Source organism: Saccoglossus kowalevskii, chromosome 14 (genome assembly GCF_978046115.1).
Source record: "Saccoglossus kowalevskii chromosome 14, keSacKowa6.1, whole genome shotgun sequence".
In the NCBI taxonomy this organism is placed as follows: Eukaryota; Metazoa; Hemichordata; class Enteropneusta; family Harrimaniidae; genus Saccoglossus; species Saccoglossus kowalevskii.
The window spans coordinates 27,221,800-27,244,678 of NC_140654.1; the positions used below are offsets into that span (position 1 = coordinate 27,221,800).

Consider the following 22,879-nt stretch of genomic DNA (forward strand, 5'->3'; position numbering starts at 1 on the left):
TACTAGCAATTATAAGACATTATTTCACTATTGGAAACATGTGCTATATAACTCCAGATCAAAGGATACAGCAGCTAGGCTAAATCTGTCGTAAAACCATATACAAATGTATGTAAATGGTGTATAAATTACTCTGAAAACTTTACATCCAGATGGCAGTTTTTGAATAATTCATTAAAATTATAAAGTGTAAAGTACCAAAACTTCATTAGGCTAGATTTACGTTTACTTAAATCATACATGTATCACCCAAAAAGTGCCACTCTGTAGTAAAAGGGTTGATTTTGAGGGTGAAAGTGTGGAACCTGATGGGGGAAAAAAGTTGATCTTGAATGTAAAAGAGTTGAAACTGATGGTGAGAAGATCAAATCTGATGAATGTTGAATATGCCAGTCAAGAAATTAGAATTGGTGGCAAGAAATTTAAAGCTAAATCTAATATTGAGTTGTACTGAAGAATGAGCAATTCCAATAGTGGAGATGTGGCGAACACGAATTACAAGAATAACTAGAAGGTAAGAAAACAAAATGTCAGTTGAATGAAGGATATATTGGATGAGGGTCAGATATTGGAGTATTTAAATGAAAACAGAATAAAGGGTCAGAAAACTCATTTCAAATAGCCATTGGACATCAAAGTGATAACAAGTCTGTTTCTATGGAAACAAGGACCTCTATATTGACATATAATCATTGTGGTGCATCCAGTTTCTCTCTGCAAAACATCAACAAAGAAATACACATGTAGTCTGAGTTGAATTAATCACTGCCAGTCTATACTTACTGTCTGGTGGTAAAACTGAATTCCATTCATATTGGGATATATCTACCCTCTGGTTTATCCAGTCGTTTGTTTCTAATTCTATTAATGTACATCTCCACTCTGGTTCTGGGTGCAACAGCCATGCTATCAACTGCATCAGTTCTGAAAGAAATGTGAACAAGACCTGTTTAATAATATCTGCTGACATGGCAATGCAAAACCAGTGTTAACTCAAAACACTTGACATGCCCAGTCATAAAGAATTTGTATATTTAATACACTTTCAAGTTTTCATCATGGATGGCTTGTCTGTTCTTTCCACCTGCCTGCAAATTTACCAGTATTGAATCTAGCCATAATAATCATCTCTTTTTATAGACTGACAAAGCACTGCACCCCAAAAACATATTCTCTTTCTTACTGTACATTTTAATCCTATTTTTTTTTCACTTGAACTGTCCCTAGTTTTTTATGCTATAGTGGGTAAAAGAGTAGCTATCAGTCTGCTGAGGAGTAATTTTACATACTGTAGAATACTTTATTTTCGCTTGGAATTTATTTTCGCTATTTTCGCTGAAGGGATGATTCCGTGAAAATAAAATCCAGCGAATATACTTTTTTCCTATATTTCACATTAAACTCATCAAAAAACAGTGAAAACAAATTCCATACAAACTGCCCAAAAAGCCTTTTCAGTGAAAATTAATTCCAGCGAAAATAAAGTATTCCACAGTACATACATTGGAAAGTGAAATAAAATAAAAATATTGTCAACATGGCAGTAGCATGAATTGTCACAACTTAATAATTTATATATACATGTACATCATGTACTTTATTGACATGTAGATGGTTATCTTGTGTCTGAAGTTAATTTGACACTTAGGTAGGTTTTACCTGGCTTACATGTAGCTTGCTCTCAAAATCACCATATACATATATCTAAATTGTAATCTGACAAAAGTATCTCATAATAGTAACTTAGGAAAATATTTGAAATTATTGATGAAACAGTTAACCTTTTTAAAAATTAAAGGTTTATATGAAAAAGGCAAAGCCATCTCATAGCCATTTTAGGAGCTGAGTTACGCTTGGACTTGGCAAATTAAGTTTGCAGTCTAGTATCGTTTGACTGTGTTAATGATAACAAGTCATAGCGTGTTGAAAATTGCCAATATATAATGTTTTAAATCTGTGAAAAGTCAATGACTCGGAAAATATGCGTTGTGTGAAATACTGTCAAATGACTAATTTTCACTGGGTTTAAATTTCACTGATTTACCATTTCAGGCATATTCAGTGGGTTTTAAATTCACGGTTTTGTCATTTAGATAATGTGTTCTATGCTGAATATTATATATTCACTGGGTTTTAATTTAGCTCATTTTCCAGTCAGCGAAATGAGCAAAATTAAAACCCAGTGAATAATTAATCCTTTTACAGTAGATTGCAGTATTTAAAATGCCCACCTGTTGACACCAAGAAAGGAGGTTTGATAATCCCTTGTATGGTTTCTTCCACGTCATAAAATGGATTTTCACTAAATATCAGCGTGTACAATGTCACACCCAGTGACCACATTTCAAGTTCTGGACCATGGTATCTAGAATTTTGAGAAGTAACGACAGCGTTTCAGAAACACAGTAATACCAACATACATGTATAAGCACACAGGTTGGGAGATTGGTCTGTCCCTAAATTGATATACAAGTACACGTGTATATTCGTAAATTCGGACAGAATGAACGACCGACCAACTGACCAGTTTTTCTCAACTGAATAAACCAGCCAGCTCAATTAAACATAGAAAGATGCAGACTAACTAGAATCCTTACTTGTTTCCTAGCAACACTTCGGGAGAACAGTACTCCAAAGTGCCACAAAAAGTTGAAAACATCCTCTTTTTCTTAATATATGTAGCAGATCCGAAATCTATCAGCTTAATATGGAACTGTTCATCTATTATGATGTTTTCATCTTTAATATCACGATGTAAAACATCGTTATTGTGGAGGAAAGAAATGGCTGCCACAACCTAAGAACACAAAACAAAGCATGCAGTATTAGGTAATTATACACTGACTCTAACGATGTAGAATTGGGTCAGAAGACTTTTAGGAATTAGAAACAGCCAGTTTGCTACTGACGTCAACGAGTTGATGGTCTAAATGGCCAGAAAGTTGGACAAGTTGTTGGCCCTGCTTAAAGATTGTTGACACAAAAGTTAAATACATGAACACAAAATGAAAATGGACAGACATGTTTTGATGACTCAAACATTTTTCAGCATAAATTTTGAATAGTATTTATCATTAACATATTACAATTTTGCAAGTTTGGTATACTTGAAATCCAACACAAATGAAGATTTTGTTTTTTATATACAAAAATTGTACCTCTATTGAAGTCACATTTCTAATATAAGTAAAGCGACCCTTACATGTACTTGTGAAATCAATACACAACCACAAGTCATTACAAAGAAATTATCGGTATAACTGAGTCACAAAGACCAGACAAAGATCAGATCAAATTTTATTGAAAATTAGTAAAGGCTACTTTATCCTTTTTTTAAAAAATGTTTAATTTACATACCTGGCGAAACATATAACTAGACAATGGTTCATCAAGATTGGGCTGTCTATCTATAAACTCAAATAAATCAATGCCAGTCCCATGCTTTTCCATGATGACTTGAAAAAACTCTTCATTTTCATAGGCTTCAAGCATCTTCAAGGAAACATAGAAATTAAACATATACATGTAATCACAGGCGTTAAAACAACAAAACAATCTTTCATTATCAGATATCAGTTTTACATCAGTAATAATAGTATTAATACCAAATCTTTTCAATCTGTGACTGTGACATAGTATCATAAGACACTGACTGTTTATTTTGTTTACACCCTTATTTTTATACTAGATTAATTTTAAAGCAACAATCCACTTTGAGAAATCACAGCTTTTAAAGTCAGTGAACATAACTGACTGCATCAGATCGAGGGCTAATAAAATGAAATCTGATTTGTTTAATAGCTGATAACTCACCTTGACTATATTTGTGTGTTTAAGTTTAGCAAGTAGTGCTATTTCCAGTGGTACACTACCAAGCTGAGGGTCTTCCAACCAGCAATCATTGAGTATTTTGGATTTACGAATAAATTTCACAACAACCTGAAGAAATTTAAAGTAAATTTATTTTTAGTTAAACAACACCCATAAATTATTTGTGATAAATATGATCAAACTGTGTCATCCATAAAAAATCTGAATGAATGTGTTGAAATGTGTTATGGTTACATTTAAAACATCACCTACTGAGTTCCTCCATAGATAGCCATAATGAATAGCAGGTAATGTGTTAACCTTTTTACCACCAAACTTTCACGCCCAAATTTATCTGCACTTTTTTTTTATATTCTTCAATATTTCACAAAATGAACCCTAATTTTGGAGCCAAGTGACAAAATTTGAGTAAATTTTCAGTTTTTACTCAAAAATTTTGCTCTTTTTGTCTCAATTTTCTGAAGGTAAGTGCAGATTATAAACAGGACTATTTTGTGAATTTGTGATGAAAAGAGAGAACTGGTGGTGAAAAGGTTAAATGTATTACAAATGAGTTATTTATTTATTAGGAAATATACATCACCATTTACATCATTTTTGAACACACTCCATTGTTTACATCAGATTTGAACAACAATGATGCATGTGACAAAAAAACAGCACTGAATAGAGACGATCACCATATTTTTGAAAACAGTATACACAATTTATTCAGACATTTTATGAACAAAACAGTGTAGAGTTGCTCATAAGTCATCTTATATGAAAATTGACAAATACAACATCCAAAATATGAATTGATTCTGAAACAGTATCCCTTCTACATTCATGATCGCCCAACTTCACAATTAAGCAATTTCCGAAAAACTAAACATATTTCCTGCTTTTTTCCAAAAACAGCATATTTTCAAACAAGCACATCATGATTCAAAAATAATAATTATTATCACTCACTGTGAGTTGATCAGACTTCCTAACAGCAAGTTTCACAAAACCGAAAGCACCTTTACCAATAGATTGTAACGTCTCATATCTTTCATCATAAATACCTCTCCCAGGTGACAGCTCTTCAGGCTCTGATGAATTGGTTCTTGCTGTCTGAGTTATTGCCTTGATGGGAAAGTACAAAAGATGCATTAATGTTATGTTCAGTTTGGCATTATGGTAAAATCATATTGCTATTGTTCCATGGCACTGTGAAATAGCATTCTTTTGTGTGTTACAGTGACATATTTTATGAAACTTCTCCTAATACGTTTTTAATTCCATAAAACGCAATATTAAGAAAAAAATGCATTTTTTGGCACGCTTTAAATCCAAGATTTTTGGAATAATACATGGCAACAAAAAGTACTCATTCACAATATACAATTTTTCAGTCTATGTCACCAGCCTACAATTTGAGATACAGGATAATACATGTATCTCTGGCATAGAACCCTATTAGACAATAGCATTATACTGTAATACTGACAAATAGACACTATCCACTAAAAACAACCATCATTTTCTCGATAATTAAGGCTGGTATTTTTAAAGTCATTTTCCTTATATTGCTCTGGAGTACAATTTATTGCAAAATAAATAAATTCTGGGTATTTTAACGCCTTTGCATTAATTAAAAACCTGTGGTTGTCACATGCATGTTCGAATTTTATGTAAACAAACAATGTATTTTCCAAGTGTTGTGTACGTTGCTACGAGTCCCATATCGATCAGGAGGCGGTTCTAATACTGTGGCAACAATCCTATAGACTCATCGATTACACAATTTTAAGAATAATTGCAATGTTCGCAATGTTAGGACTGGGTCAAAAAGTATTGAAATTCGATCATGAATGTAATGTTTACGGCCACAGTGACAGTGTTATCTCCTTAACAAGTCTGTGTTTGATGCAATGGTTACGAAATGTTTATAATTGTGTGTGAAATTGCATAATCTGATTATCCAAATCAACACTTACCTCACCCAGACTCAATGCAGACTGGTCAAATGTACTATTCATACTGGAAGCTAATGTGATATTAGCAGTACATCTACCGCCTTCAGCCATGTCTGAGGGGTCTCTGGTTATCCAACAACAATATAACACATCACCATCATCCAAATCAACGCGTTTGATTTGGAATATTACACCTGCAGTAAAATAAACACATTAGGGTCGAGTAAAGCATCAGTGAACAATTTTTAGCGAATTTTCATTTTCTCACACGTACCTCAAAGCTTGGCAAGTAAATAAGGCCCAATACACGAAAATATAAATACTAGGTATATAATGTTAAATCAAAGTAAACATGTACTGCATGCGACTTGCAGTGATGTTTGCAGGCGGCACCAAATCACATAGCTACACGTCACAGTATGTCTTCTCACAAGTTAGAATGTTTAGGCATCACTAAGTTAATTGACACACTTTTCTTCACAGTTTCTCGTGACTCTTTAAATGACTGTATATAACAGTTTTCCACATTAAAATTTCTGCATAGTACAAACCACTGGGACAAGGACAGGAACAGTACAGTAAGTGACACTAATCTCTATGATTATATCACAGGGAGTACACATGAAAAATATAAAGTTTTTTTTTTTATTTACAGGGTGTAATGAGCTGTTCTCCTTGCCAAAGGTTAGAAGAAATTTCATTCAAAAATATCATACAGAATTGGTTAAAAATATATCAATATATCAAATTTTAAAGTTAAATATTTCGGTGCATATCACTCAGATGACAGTGAGTATAAAATATACTTACCTAGGAGACTACCACATCTGTGCCTTGCTTGTCCATTAAAACTTCCCTCAGGTATACAATTACTACAAGACATTGATACTTGTCTACTCGTTGTTAAAACCTTGTTATTAGCCGGTGTGGAGGTTAATTGGGAACTATCCGGTCTAGCAGACTTCGAGGGTGTTGTTGCATCTCCTACCCTACGGTGATCATCAACTTTGCATTCAGAAACATTTCTCACGGGAAAGTTAACTGTTGCGTCACCCTCCCCACTCAAAGCATGTCCAGCAGTCCTGTCATGGTGTTTAAGAGGGTAAGCCTCTCTGACGGTGATCGGCTCAGTGGTGGAACGTGACTCTCGACTACTCACCGACATGTTATCAAGGTGTAGGAAAACACTTCCTGATGTTTCACTACGAGGTGACGGACTGGTCAGTATCGGGGATGGCGTTCGGAGCAAGTCCGCTGTTTCAGTGCTATGAGTGGAGCAGTTTAACTCATCCAATCCTGGTGTGGCCATGCTATGTTCTGATTGGTTATAACTTTGTTCATTTGCATCTGAACAGACAGGTGACGTCCTTTTATTGCAATCACGACTATTACTGGTTTGCATATTTTCAAAACTTGAATCCTTTATTCCTAAAGCATGCATCTTAATGTTTAGCTCTTCACTCTTACTACTGATGGGTACTGGGTGATCATTCCTCACATTATCTAGTTCAGTTAAATCTAAAGGTGGCACACCTGGACTGTCAATTCCACTTTCTTTGCTGGCACTGACTGGTGCATCAGGAGGTGGAACAGATGACGGAGTGTTCAGTAAGTCCGCAGTGCTGGTGCTCTCAGGTCTACTAGAACCAACACCACTCTCATTCGCCATAGCTATCACGCGGTCTGCTTCAAGAATTAACTCGCCTGTTGACAGCCTAGAAAAGACACAACATGTGTGTTAAAACTAATATTTAGCCATTAGAATAAGAAATGAGCAAGATTTAAACACATTTTATGCTGGTAATGCGTGATGTTTCACATAAAAGTGTGAATGCAATTTCAATTAACTAGCAATCACTTACCCATCCATATCTGTTTCCAACGTTTTATTGGATGGTGTTATATCAATATCTAATGCAAAACATAAAAATACTTCTTATTAATTAATACTGTAAACACAGAAATAAACTTGGCAGAAAAGTAAATATTAAAGTTCATACAGTAGTTCATGCAGTAGTAACTTCCCCAAACTTCATTATTATCCGCCCTCACTGGCGGTAACTGCATTTTCTTCTCTTGTTTTATATGATCTGATGAGCTCTTTCCAGCAAAATTATTTAAATGACCATTTTGACCTATATAATAGTGATAATACGTGTACAGACAGAACTACTTCAATTTATATCTTACCTTTTGGGCTGGTTTTGTAAAGTTGTTCAGGTAATAAAAATGGTTTTGTTAAGTCCTCATCATCATCAAATGGTGGCAATGGCATTGAGCTGTCATCTATCATATCAACATGGTCATAAAACTCAGGTATTAACAAGGTAATTGGCTGTAAAATCAGACATGAATGACACATGTTAGATTAGTAAGCTGTGATGTTTATGAGCAAACACCATATGAAAACTTTTTTTAATCTGTATGAAACATGCGCATTTTGGCCATTTTTTGCATGTCTGTTATCAGTTAGCTCAAAAGCTAAATCAACAGAATAAACAACCAATAGAGTAGCCAAGGTGTTAAAAATGAATTAAGTACTAGCAAATTCTGCATGGGTATGTCTCTAACACGTGTTTTTTGGTTCATTTAGGAGACATTTTTGGACTCAGCAGCCCCCAAAACCTATTATTCTATGTACATGTAATAACATAAATAATCCACATTTTCTTATTTTCCTTGTAAAGGCAGGTTGGAAACTTTATTGACTAAAATTAGGATTTAGATCTTGTTATAATCCAAATCCTCCTTGGAAGAGTTTTAAGCAGATATTTTCATATGAATTAGAATTTAGAATTAATTTGCTAGAAATATTTGTTTTAGAAGATTAATAGTCATGCCTACGCTGCCATGTGTTTCAAAACAATACTGCAATAAAACAGTAAATACAGTGTTCTGGAGTGTGTTTAGGTCTCCAACTCAATGTGCCTAGAATGACATTGTAAAAGTTACCGGCTGCAACCAAAAAACTCAATGTCAAAGTCATGTACGGGTAAAAGTAGATAGCCTGGTGATTTATCCATACATTGCCATGCGAGCAAAACTTGTGTGTGAAATGTATAAAATTTATTTAAAAACACATTTTGGGTTTGAGAAAACGCAGTCAACCCAACTTATACAAAATGATTTTGTCATACATCTTTTCTCCAAGGGGTGGTAAAAACTGCCCAGCAGCCGGGTACCCAAGATAACGATACAGATAAACTCCTGGACATTGAGTCAGTGGATACAGTGCGTGGATAAAATTACAAGGCATGGAGTGTCCCCAGAAGAATTGAATGGTGCTGTGGAAAGGTCTACAACTTTATTACATTACACAGGGTTTTCAACACTTTATATATTCAGCATTGAGGCTTAATTTGCATACATTCAATGACTAAATAAATACATATAATTTTAATTACAAAATGTGCAATTCACGTAATAATAACTTTTCTTCCTGAATTTTCAATTAAGGCAGTGAATAGAACTGAGAAAATTGAGGTATATGGTGGGGTTGGGTGTTATCTAAACATTGATAGTAATATTGGTAAATATTGCTGTAAATTTTGAAAATTATTCTTTAACTTTTCACCACCAGTTCCCTCTTTATCACAATTTCACAAAAATAGTTCGTTCTGTTTATAGTCTGCAGTTTCTTTCAGAACATTGGGACAAAAATAGTCAAATTTTTATGAATAAAAACTAAAAATTAACTCAAATTTTGTCTGTTGGCTCCAAAATTAGGGTTCATTTCCAGAAATAATGAAAAATATAAGATAAAACAAGCAGCCTATCGGCTGAGATAGCTCCGCTATTAGCAATGCACATTTCAATTAAAGAACTGAAGACATCATTAGAAAATGAACAATATGAATAGTATCAAAGCAATCGGACTTACAGTTTTTAACAAGAAGTCGAAAATATCACTTTTTACCAAAAATTACAAAAATATTCACCAAAATAAATTAATTAGAGAATTGAAGATATCATCACAAAACGAACAAATCTGAGAGAGGTCCACATGTAGTACCTATATATGTAATATCAAAGCAATCGGACTTGCGGTTTTTAACAAGAAGTCAAAAATATCACCTTTTACCAAAAATGACAAAAATATTCACCAAAATTAGAGAATTGAAGATATCATCACGAAATAAACAAATCTGAGAGAGGTCCACATGTAGTACATATATATGTAGTATCAAAGCAATTGGACTTGCGGTTTTTAACAAGAAGTCGAAAATATCAGTTTTTACCAAAAATGACAAAAATATTCACCAAAATTAGAGAATTAAAGATATCATTACAAAATGAACAAATCTGAGAGAGGCCCCCATGTAGTACCTATATATGTAATATCAAAGCATTTGCACTTGCGGTTTTTAACAAGAAGTCGAAAATATCAGTTTTTACCTAAAATGACAAAAATATTCACCAAAATTAGAGAATTAAAGATATCATTACAAAATGAACAAATCTGAGAGAGGTCCACATGTAGTACCTATATATGTAATATCAAAGCAATTGCACTTGCGGTTTTTAACAAGAAGTCGAAAATATCAGTTTTTACCAAAAATGACAAAAATATTCACCAAAATTAGAGAATTGAAGATATCATCACGAAATGAACAAATCTGAGAGAGGTCCACATGTAGTACCTATATATGTAGTATCAAAGCAATTGGACTTGCGGTTTTTAACAAGAAGTCGAAAATATCAGTTTTTACCAAAAATGACAAAAATAATCACCAAAATTAAAGAATTAAAGATATCATTACAAAATGAACAAATCTGAGAGAGGTCCACATGTAGTACCTATATATGTATATCAAAGCAATTGCACTTGCGGTTTTTAACAAGAAGTCGAAAATATCAGTTTTTACCAAAAATGACAAAAATATTCACCAAAATTAGAGAATTGAAGATATCATCACGAAATGAACAAATCTGAGAGAGGTCCACATGTAGTACCTATATATGTAGTATCAAAGCAATTGGACTTGCGGTTTTTAACAAGAAGTCGAAAATATCAGTTTTTACCAAAAATGACAAAAATAATCACCAAAATTAAAGAATTAAAGATATCATTACAAAATTAACAAATCTGAGAGAGGTCCACATGTAGTACCTATAGATGTAATATCAAAGCAATTGCACTTGCGGTTTTTAACAAGAAGTTGAAAATATCACTTTTTACCAAAAATGACAAAAATATTCACCAAAATTAGAGAATTAAAGATATCAACATGAAATGAACAAACCTAAGAGAGGTCTACCCAAGGTACATATACACCAAGTATCAAAGCATTTAGGCTTGTAGTTTTCAAGAAGAAGTCGAAAAAGTAAAACATTGACACGGACGACGACGACGACGGACAATCACTCATATGATAAGCTCCGCTCGACAAAGTCGACAGCGGAGCTAAAAATGCAGACAAATTTGGACAAGAAAGTAAGGTGGTGTAAAGGTTAAGCAGTGAAGTTATTTAAATGGAATTGTCATAATATCAACAAATCTTGTAGTGTTTCCTTACCTTGCTGACCAGCTCTTGTTGTGAGTAACCAAAGAGCATAAGAGCAAAATTATGATTGATGCTATGAATGGTGCCATCCGGTAGAAAACTGACCATACCACTGATATTAGCAAACACCCACACCACAGCTGTGTAAAGTGTCTTTTCCGAACCCTTGTCTGTAGATGTGAAGAGAATTGATGTAATATTCGATATTAGCTGTACAACCACCAATGAGAAATGCGGATTACAACTGACTTGCACATTTCTTTATGATTTTAAGATGATTGTTTTTAACAAGAATATACAGTGACTTTTCCCGTGAAATGACACAAGAGCACTGCATAAGTTTGGCAGAACTACTAGTGGAAGATATATTACTAGTATGTGCACTGTGTGTAACTTGAACACTGAACCAAAGACCACATGGTCAATCACTACATGATAGGTTTAATCTCACTGCTATCATTTCTGTTTTCTCTATGCTGTATTTTTTTTTTAACAGAAATTACATCTTTTTTTTTTCATATGTATTTTCATAGAGTCCTTAGATTCCTTATAATTTTCTGGATAAAACTGCATAAAAAACAAAAACCTTTGATAGTTTTTTTGATGACAAATTACTACTATACATTATTTCCATATTTGCCGTAATGACCATACATGGGCGCTATTTATTGACGTCAATGAGTCTCGTCTTACCACTATCACTGCTACCACCAGTACTGCTAAATTTCGCAAAACTGCCACCAGTCGATCCTAAATCAGTTTCCGGTGTTCGATTTTGTGCAATGGTAGATAGATTTTCAACTTCTGTAAAACAATGAAATTGGGAAAGAAATCAACACACTGATGACTCAGTGCGAAGAACAAAAATAAACTGAAAATCATTTTAATATCAATACCTTTGGTCAGTGCACATAAACCAAGAATTGCATTTATTGTATGCTAGATCATAAAACTGACTTATTTTGACCATTTCTATTATTTACATTTACAACAGAGCAAATGCTTTAAAATGCATCATGTTGAAATACAACATGCCATGCATAGCACAGTCCCAATTAGTTATCAAATTTAAGATATATAGTTATGTTTATAATAATATAGCTAGAATATAACCATGTCAGGAATATGATTTGTATGTGATCGTCAAACAAGTACTTGTCCATATTGAGAGATATTGCTCTGGAACAGCATTCAAAATCAGCCATTTTGAATACATGTATATATATAACATGATGTGTAACGAATATATAAAATTTGAATATAATCAGTCAAAGCATTTAAGAGATATGGCTCTAGAAGCCCAATCATTAAAACAAAATGGCCGCCAGACAGCCATTTTGAATCCAATCTGAAAAATGAAATGACGTGCCTCAGGAACCCGTGATGTCTAATATATGTACCAAGTTTGAACAAAATCCATTCATAAATGCAAGAAATGCTTGATATTTAAGGATTTTTTTTAACACAAAAATGGCCACCATTTGGCCATTTTGAATAGGATTGTCAAACCAATATATCTGTCTATCTATGATAATGAATATTTAAAATTTGAACATAATCAGTGAAAGCAAGCCAGAGATATGACACGAGAAACACATTCATTTAAACAAAATGGCCGCCAGTCGGCCATTTCGAATCTTATCTGAAAAGCAAAATTATTAAAACGGCCCCATAATGTCTAATGTATATACCAAGTTTGAACAAAATCCATCTGTAAACAGCCGAGAAATGGTTGATTTATAATAATTTTTTTAGCACAAAAATGGCCACCATTCGGCCATCTTAAATCAGATAGTAAAACAAAATAATGTGCATCAAGGTCCTATAATGTCTAATGTATATACCAAGTTTGAACAAAATCCTTCTGTAAACAGCCGGGAAATGCTTGATTTTGATGATTTTTTAGCCCAAAAATGGCCACCATTCGGCCATTTTTAATAGGATAGTCAAACCAATATACAGTACAGTTCTCGCGGAAGCTTTGGCTTCACTTCAGCTTCACCTTCGCTTCAGCATCGCATCATTATGGCATTGTTATGGCTTCAGCATCGCATCAATGTCGCGACATTAAAAAGTTAGGCGGTTATCGCTTCGCTTCAATGTGGCCTCATTATGGCGACAATGTGGCATCAGCATCGCTTCATCAAACAAAGAAGTACGGAACTCATTTCGCCCAACCTCTCGCCTGCTTCCGCGACCGCTTGTTGAATTTCCGCTTTATTTTCGACTGTGCAAAAATTCGGACTACTAACAATTTTCTGGTTTTCATAGATCACGATTACTAGTTTAGTAACCGTGCATAGATGTTAAACAACCGTCAAAAGTTCAAATACTTTTTGTAGCCACGATGATGCCACAAAATAAGAGAGGCGAACACAGCTTCAATTTTCAATGACACGAAGCTGATGCCACAATGACGCGATGCTGAGGCGACAATGAAGCCATGCGTATGCGACAATGATGCCACAAAAGCCAAAGCTTCCGCGAGAACTGTACTGTATCTGTCTATCTATGATATGATCTATAATGAATATTTAAAATTTGAACATAATCAGTCAAAACAAGTCAGCGATATGGCACTAGAACCACATTCATTAAAACAAAATGGCCGCCAGTTGGTAATTTTTGATCTTATCTGAAAAACAAAATGATGTGCATCAAGGTCCTATGATGTCTAGCGTATATACCAATTTTGAACAAAATCCATCTGTAAACAGCCAAAAAATGTATGATTTTGATGATTTTTAGCACAAAAATGCCCGCCATCCGGCCATCTTGAATCAGATCGTGAAACAAATTGACGTGCATATGTACAATATCATGTATGATGTATGTGTGAAGTTTGATTGTGATTAGTCCAGGCATTTCTAAGATACAGGTCCGGACGCACAGACGCACGCATGCACAGGCACACGGAGGTCAAAACATAAGTCCGAACGGGGACTAATTAGACATGATTTGAAGACAGGTACAAAGTTTGGCAGAGGCAAAGAATACATTGTATCAACAAATCTGAAAGCACAACTCAATATATGATATTCTGTTCACTGTGAGATCTTGTGTATTGCATGATAGGCACAGACTGAACAACAGCGGCAAAAATCAGATTTTGAAATTCAATTTATTTTTATAGTTCAATATAAAAAATGCTGAAAAGAGGACTATTGTGTTTGGATACCCTTACTTCATCAAAACAGATTATCATCAAATATTATTAAGCATGGAAATACCCTGAAATACTTTGTGTTTGTTGAACTCTACACGATATTTTCACTCTGACATTTGGTTTTAGTGTTTTTACATTTGATTTCATGCAAAACACAGGATCTCGCAGAGAATGGAAAATGTTCAATTCTATGATGATTATACCTGATTCCACAGTAGGATGTTCCTTCAACGTTTCTAATGGTGTTCCTTTATTGTGTTGTTTCACATCCTGTTCCGTAATATGTTCACTCGGTGACTTAATTGTCACACTCAGGGGAAACGTTGCGCCATCTTTTGTTCGACCAGTAGCTCGTTGTTTACGAAATTCCTGTTTCATCAAATAACAAAATTATATTAATATCTAGTGAGATTATTTGAAAACAATGTTGTTAATTGGAAATTTACATGCAACTATTACACAACCTGAAATTCCTGTTTCATCAAATAAAAAAAACTATATATATATTTACCAAGATTATTTTAACACATTGTTAAAGTCTTTGTTGGGAAATTTACATGCAACTGATACACAACCTGTGCTAGATGTAAATCATGTATAGAAATATCTGAAAAGCTTATACATGAAGCCACTCAGTAAAATTACAGTTCATGCCTCTTTTTCTTCTAACTACCAGACTACTTATTAGTTAACTAAAAATGGTTATCACTATATTCTACCTTTTCCAAATGCTCTCCTGATTTTGGCAACACAAATGATGGTATCAACTGCTTGATATTCATTCCTTCCAGCTCTTTAGATGTTGTGTAACCATGGAGATAAGCTAACTGGTTGTCAGCTGTTATTACAGTGCCCTAGAAAGAAAAGAACAGGTGTAGAAATTTGAGTCAATTAGACATTCCAATGATGATAATTTCTACTTTCATGTATTGAAGAATGCACTCTGCTGACTTACCACCAACCGGCAAGTCAATTAAATACTTTTAAATAAATAACATTACCTTTGCCCTAGATTTTTCCAACAAATGGCAAACAATAAATTAATTGAAAACATACGTCATCATCCACAAAAAGAAAACATTGCTTATATTAAAGCTTATAAAATTTGATACTGGTAACATGAATTTGAAATATAGTGAATTTTCATTGACAATGCTCATCTAATGGTAACATGGATTTTCATTGACTGATACTCTACTCTTGGAAACAAGAATTTTCATTGGCTGATACTCTACTCCTGGTAACATGGATTTTCATTGGCTGATACTCTACTCCTGGTAACATGGATTTTCATTGGCTGATACTCTACTCTTGGAAACATGAATTTTCATTGGCTGATACTCTACTCCTGGTAACATGGATTTTCATTGGCTGATACTCTACTCCTGGTACAAAGGATTTTCATTGGTCGATACTTTGCTTTGTTTTGACTTTTCAATTATGGATTAAGTTCTTGAGCTGAGAAACATTTTAAGTGAATTTACAACTAGAATTGCCTTCATTTGTAAAATATTATACTATAAAATACTTCATTTATATCATATTGTGAGCAACTGACAGAGATTGAAAATTGACTTTGGAAATTTTCCTGGTTGCTAAATACATACACTATAATATCAAATATTTAATGTGTTTAATAATTGATTAACCAATAATTAATAATTCAGAACATGCATGTGACTTAGATCAACAGTGTTTATCAATCATTTAATTTTTAGAGATAACAAAGATGTATTGACTTCCCTGGGTGTTACATGTACATTAGTATCAATATTTTATTTAATTATTAATAATTAACCAATTAAATTAATATTCAAGAAATGCATGTAATTTAGACCAACCCAACAGAGTTTATCAATCATTTCATTTTCAGAAGGAACAAATATCTATCGATTGACCACTAACATTTTCATTTTTTGTTGGGACCACTAACATTTTCATTTTTTGTTGGGACCACTAACATTTTCATTTTTTGTTGGGACCACTAACATTATCATTTTTTGTTGGGACCACTAACATTTTCATTTTTTGTTGGGACCACTAACATTTTCATTTTTTTTGGGACCACAAACATTTTCATTTTTTGTTGGGACAACCAACATTTTCATTTTTTGTTGGGACCACTAACATTTTCATTTTTTTTTTTGGGATCACAAACATTTTCATTTTTTGTTGGAACCACTAACATTTTCATTTTTTGTTGGGACCACTAACATTTTCATTTTTTGTTTGGACAACTAACATTTTCATTTTTTATTGGGACCACTAACATTTTCATTTTTTGTTGGGACCACTAACATTTTCATTTTTTTTGGGACCACAAACATTTTCATTTTTTGTTGGGACCACCAACATTTTCATTTTTTGTTTGGACAACTAACATTTTCATTTTTTGTTTGGACAACTAACATTTTCATTTTTTTGGGACCACTAACATTTTCATTTTTTGTTGGGACCACTAACATTTTCATTTTTTGTTGGGACCACTAACATTTTCATTTTTTGTTGGGACCACTAACATTTTCATTTTTTGTTGGGACCACTAACATTTTCATTTTTTGTTTGGACCACTAACATTTTCATTTTTTGTTGGGACCACTACTATTTTCATTTTTTGTTGGGATCACTAACATTTTCATTTTTTCTCTTACAGTCCAAGCTGTGTTAGTGTATAGAGAATGAATAACTGTCATATAGTGATCACCCTTTCAGCAATATTTTTGTTAAAAAAAAAAAAAAAAAATCATCAGCATTCAGGGAACAATCTTTCATTTCCTCAAGTGAAACTAATTTGATTTTGCCCAACTCAAATAAATGTATACCATCATGCATAAAAACTAATTAAACCCCCATTAGTATTATTATTCGTAGTAATTGTGTGACTTACATTAGAGTCAAAGGTGAGTGTAGCCGATGTTCTCTCAACTGGTTCAATGACTGTTAGACATTTGGGATTCTCATCCTTACTTGATGTTAACTGCTTCATCCACAGCGATACTGGTATCACCAAACCAGTAGAGTCAGTGGCCTCCATCTATAAAAATCACAATATTAAAAAGTTTTTATGAGAATAACACAAAGTATGCACTTGGACAGTACAGAAACATATCAACCTCTGTTATGGTACTATTATTATACTTCCCTTTCCCCTTGTAGTGATAATTTAATTAATGAGATAACAGTCCAAAATAGCAACGAGAAACATTTTGCACTGTGCAAACATTTGCTTTGAGTGACAGGATTCAATTTACATCACACACCATCTGATATAAACAACAAAATAAGTCAAAAACCTAGAATGTGTAAATGTTGGTGATGCAGTTTACCCCAAATAAGGAAAAAAAACAACATCAGACTGAATGCAGATACAGCTGTTTACAAAACAATGACATGATTATTTTCTGTTTCGTTTCATAAATCTTGCCTTGCGCATGTATTCTTGGTTGACAGAATCTTCTTTAAACAAAAGACGATATTTTTCTGTTACATGTTCGTGTTCCATGGTACTCGTGAGTGTGAAAAGCATTTTCATTGAATAATTATTGTCTTTATGATATCGTACGATAACGCTAGCTGGCTTGATTAGAATTTCATTGCGCGTTAACCGCTGAGGTCATTGCCCGTTACTGTGCCAACCGCACGTAGTTCAAAAGCACCTGACGTTGTTTTGTTTTTTTTACTCGAAATGTAAGCGATCGAATACTCTGCGTTCAAAGTACGCTGCCCCGAGTTTGAAATTACAGTAAATTGTAACGTATGGATTTTATTTACATGAAATTTAGTTTATTTCAAAATGATATAGATGTCAAACCATAATTATTATTATTTGAAATGTTGTTTCTTGACTTGACTTTTCTGGCTTTCATGTTTTGTGTGTGCGTGTTTGTTTACAATATCATTATCAACAACAGTTATTCAGTGGCCCCGTCTCTGAGGCAGTAGGTCGCGGTTTCGACTAAGTCGCGTAGTTCGATGGCTTCGGACGATTGTATTGTGTTTTGCCGTCAGTTTTAAAGTAGAAAAACTAAGTCTGGTATTATCATTAGTTATAGTTAGTAGTTATAAATTATACAAATTATACGAAATCAACGCAATTTCAAGTCGACAATGTTGAAATATTCACAACCCGTACGTAAACAACGGAAAATAAGTTTGCGTAATTATTACAAAGGCAACGCATTATCTAGTCGGCAAAGTTTAAATATTCACAGCCAGTACGTAGACAACGGAAAATAAGTTTGCGTAATTATTACGAAGCCAACGCATTATCAAGTCAGTAAAGTAGAAATGTTCACAGCCAGTACGTAAACAATGGAAAATAGGTTTGCGCAATTACTACGAAGGCAACGCATTATCACGTCGGCAATGGTGAAATATTCACAGCCAGTACGTAAACAATGGAAAATAAGTTTGCGTAATTATTACAAGGGCAACGCATTATCACGTCGGCAATGGTGAAATATTCACAACCAGAACGGTAACAATTTTTACGTAGGCAACGCAGAGCCAGTAAAAATTTGTGTAATGGGATGTGTATAATAACAAGGTCAACACGCGGAGCGCGAATGGTCACCAAGGTAACAACCCACTTGTTCAGCGCGTGACTTGGGGTTAAACTTGGGCCAAGGTTTATTAGATTAGCCAGTTTCGCCAAGAAGTGCGCTATTTTTTTCACTGATCACCCAGTTGTTGTAGTATATATTGTAGCACCAAGTGTGTGACACTCCCTCTTCGACTTCGGCTTGCCTTTCCTACCTAGTGCATGGTCTCGAGGTAACGTAAACTGCGGCCTCTCATAGTGTTTTACACTTGGAATTTATACTTCGCCCGATTATATTGGTAGACGCGAAACATTAATCTTTTAAAATAAATCCTGAGACCATACATGATGTAAATTCAAAATAATGTGATATTATTTTACATTATGTGTGGTCTACATTATTCTGGGTTGCTTTGCGATGTTATACCAAGACTCGTGAAAATAAAATAGTGTTCTTCTGCAAACTAATAGAGACGATTTTTCCAATCTTCTGGTACCACTCGATTTTTATTATTTGAATTTGGCGGTAAGTAACCTTTAGTTTCCCAGTCTATATTGTCCATTCATAGTCTTAACAATAGGGTGTAAATTGCCATGCGAGCCTACCGCACACGACCGCGGTAAACCGAGGTCATGGAAACTATGCATAAATTTGCATAAAATGCGGTCGACCGGCGAGCACCCACCACCACCTACTCTTCCCTAACCTTTTCACCACCAGACTTTTTTGCCAAAATTCATCTGCACTTTTTTCTTATATTCTTCAAAATTTCTGGAAATGATCCCTAATTTTGGAGCCAACAGTCAAAATTTGAGTCAATTTTCAGTTTTTACTCAAAAAATGTGGCTATTATTGTCCCAATCTTCTGAAGAAAAGTGCAGACTATAAATGGGACTATTTTATGAATTTGTGATAAAAAAAGAAGGTTGTGAAAAAGTTTGATTGATGTACACAGAGAGTGGGTATTAAGACAGTACATATTGGGAGTTATCGCAGTAATGTAGGAAACCAAAAGAGATACTTACAACTTTGCCAGACACTGTAACTACTTCACCTGATGGTTCTAAATAGGTCTCCATCAACGCTTCTTGTTTCTTCTGATTGGGTATCGACAGTAAATTAGATAATTTCATTCCGTAAAGCTGTTCAGCTTTATAACCAAATAACTCACAGGCCATCTCGTTAGCCACTAAAATCTACAAACACAAAGCATTTTGGTGAGTATCAATATTACAGAAACAGTGACAATCATTTTTACACACACCAAGATGTATAAATTTTTAAGTGTTTTAAATATCCAAAGTAAGGGCAAGTAAGACTGCATTTACTCTATTAGCAGGACATGTGCCTAATATTGGGAATACAATGTAGCTAGAAAACAGGTAGAAGTGAAGGTAAAACAAAGACGCCTTCGTCTAGTCCAGTAGTACCAACGTCCTGAGCAATTCACAGGTCATTCATATTACTGAAAGTATTAAAAACTGGTGTTTCAATAGTCGATATAAGTAAAACTGGCTGTCGGGTAATTTGTTAAATATTGGTATAATAGTATATGCACTACCATATTTGCCTATATCTAAGCTTTCAGATTATGCATTTTAAGTTGTTATAGCAGCAAGGTTATTAACTTTCTCAGAATGAGAGATAAAATTTAAATATGCTTTACTAATGTTACTACGTAACAGAGGTGCCTCGTGTCTAGGTCAATTTAAAAAGAAGTCTGTCGAAAAAGGTGTATGATCTAGATACATTTCAAGATTACAGATGGTACAAAAAATAAAAAATGTATTTCCAGAATGGTCTTACCTTTGTTGTTCTGGCTTCCACAGTACACACAGCTTTGTTAGGATTCTTCACAGTTGTTGGAAATGCTACACCAGACTGACCACCACCAACAAAATTATAGAATGTCCATGATGTACCCATGGACTGGTTAAGATTCAAGTCAGGTGACGGCGCAAACGATCCCTTAGAATGGCCGGGTGCAAAACTGTAACTATTCAATTCATCTCCTGAAAGTTGCAAAGAAATTATTGGTATTGGGTGAATTTATTTCAATTATCATCAAGCATGTCATGTATGATGAATTTGAATCTGTTTGGATGTAAGTTTTTGCCACAGAAACCATAATGCGTGTTTGTGATTACGGGACCTCTGTGACCATCTTCCTATGATAACAGTATTATGGAAATTTACTGTGCATTCTAGCATCAATCAGACCTGTATATACACCTGCAAATCTTAACATGGGATCTTCAAAAATTGAATCCATCAGTGAATGAATCTTCTTGATTAGTAGCTGAGACTTCTCCATTGAGTTTGTGGAACGCACACCTCAGTACGGTTGAATGCGGTTGTAAATTGCTTCAATTTTACAAGAAACTGATTTTCGTGGGTCAGTGAAAATCACAACATTTCTAGCTGTGAAAATATTTCTGGGGTTTTACAACACAGAGTGTGTCAGTGACTTTTGGTAACATTTATCTTTACAAATGCCGTAAAATTTGTAAATCGTGAACATTTCTGGCAGTGAAAATTAAATAGTTTACAGTGAGCTATCCACAGAGTCCAACCAAGGGTAGAATCTAATTAATCTAAGGTACCAAGGGTAGGTACCCAGTGTTCAGCTGCTGGTAAACCAGACTAAGACAAAATAAATAGAATAATACATATATAATACATAATACATAATACAGTGTATTTACCTGTAAATTTATCTAATGTAACTCCTAACGGTTCAGCTGGTGAGGTGACTTCATCATTCTTGTATTTAGACTTGTCAGTTTTGGGGAAGGATTGGTTCAATTCAAATGAGGTGTTACCAGTTGAACTCAAGCCAAGCTGTGCAGCTCTTTCTCTAAATAATCAAGACAAAAAAACAAACAATAGTGGATATTCCGCTCACTGTGAGATCCCGCAAGATACCGTGACAACGGTTGTCAGCCATGTGACACATGTCAAGCTTTGGTTCAAAATGCCGTCCTAGCAGAACGTTGTGTGTTGTTTGTTGTTCTAATTTCCATACTTGTTATCTGTTTGTTTTATCATTCTTTTTACGTTTATAGGACAAAACTGGTTCTCATTCTCTTTGCTTACTACTTAGTGCACATATACATGTAGATGATTATATTGTGGAATCTTTCAGTGATTGCATTTTATGGTTGTTGTGCATTTTCTTTACGTTCTACATTGTATCTATGCATTTAAACATTTTCTTCCATGCTATCATTAAACAGCCATTGCTTGAAATGTCTAGCTATTTTGAATAGTTACTAATAGTTAAAGGGAAACAATTACCAAATATTATCTACTATACTTGTATATTATTTTTATACTGTACAATGTATGTTTATATGTAATCGTAGACGTGAATGTATGTATGTCAGATGTGTAATTCAACCTGAGTTGTAGATTCAGGATTTATCATTGAATTACTATGATGTTATATGAAATTTAGAAAACCATTACCATTTCTGGTACTTTCTGGTAAATCTGACTACTGCATGAGTGGGCAATGTATGGGTATAGCATACATTTGTGACAAAGCTATAGTGAAAATATTAGTTTTTCCTCATACAACTGTACTTACATATACATTGTATTAATAAATTAATTAATTAAGGCTTCAGTGAAAATTATTGCTTCTCATCATTGTGTCAGTTTTTTTAGAATTTGTGCATACCTTTGAAGTGCATGACATGCTGTAGAATGGGAAAAAGTTTGGTTTCTATTTTCAGAGGATGTTTACGAATCCAAATAAACTTTAATGCATGCATGTACATATGTATCTATGTTAAACATTGAACATACACAAGATGGTATATCTTGTTGTAAAATAACTTGTAATACCATAAAAAAAATTAAGATTTTCCCTGGATAGAGAAGCACAAATTT

The 22,879-nt window shown here is 34.0% G+C and overlaps 1 protein-coding gene across 2 annotated transcripts in view; it reads right to left on the reverse strand.

Moving 5' to 3' along the window:
• The window catches only part of LOC100375061 (PAS domain-containing serine/threonine-protein kinase-like), a 69,933-nt gene that overhangs the window by 6,339 nt on the left and 40,715 nt on the right, over positions 1 to 22,879 (reverse strand). For both annotated transcript variants that reach the window (XM_085508084.1, XM_085508085.1), the window contains exons 4-21: positions 21,691 to 21,842; positions 20,792 to 20,997; positions 20,011 to 20,181; positions 17,332 to 17,478; positions 15,164 to 15,298; positions 14,648 to 14,813; positions 11,972 to 12,082; positions 11,291 to 11,448; positions 7,965 to 8,109; positions 7,637 to 7,685; positions 6,585 to 7,489; positions 5,796 to 5,968; positions 4,786 to 4,941; positions 3,814 to 3,939; positions 3,358 to 3,492; positions 2,598 to 2,797; positions 2,232 to 2,365; positions 784 to 924 (exon numbers count right to left, since the gene is read on the reverse strand). In XM_085508084.1, the coding sequence (XP_085364210.1) occupies positions 784 to 924; positions 2,232 to 2,365; positions 2,598 to 2,797; positions 3,358 to 3,492; positions 3,814 to 3,939; positions 4,786 to 4,941; positions 5,796 to 5,968; positions 6,585 to 7,489; positions 7,637 to 7,685; positions 7,965 to 8,109; positions 11,291 to 11,448; positions 11,972 to 12,082; positions 14,648 to 14,813; positions 15,164 to 15,298; positions 17,332 to 17,478; positions 20,011 to 20,181; positions 20,792 to 20,997; positions 21,691 to 21,842 (3,410 nt within the window). The remainder of the gene's footprint in view (positions 1 to 783; positions 925 to 2,231; positions 2,366 to 2,597; positions 2,798 to 3,357; positions 3,493 to 3,813; positions 3,940 to 4,785; positions 4,942 to 5,795; positions 5,969 to 6,584; positions 7,490 to 7,636; positions 7,686 to 7,964; positions 8,110 to 11,290; positions 11,449 to 11,971; positions 12,083 to 14,647; positions 14,814 to 15,163; positions 15,299 to 17,331; positions 17,479 to 20,010; positions 20,182 to 20,791; positions 20,998 to 21,690; positions 21,843 to 22,879) is intronic.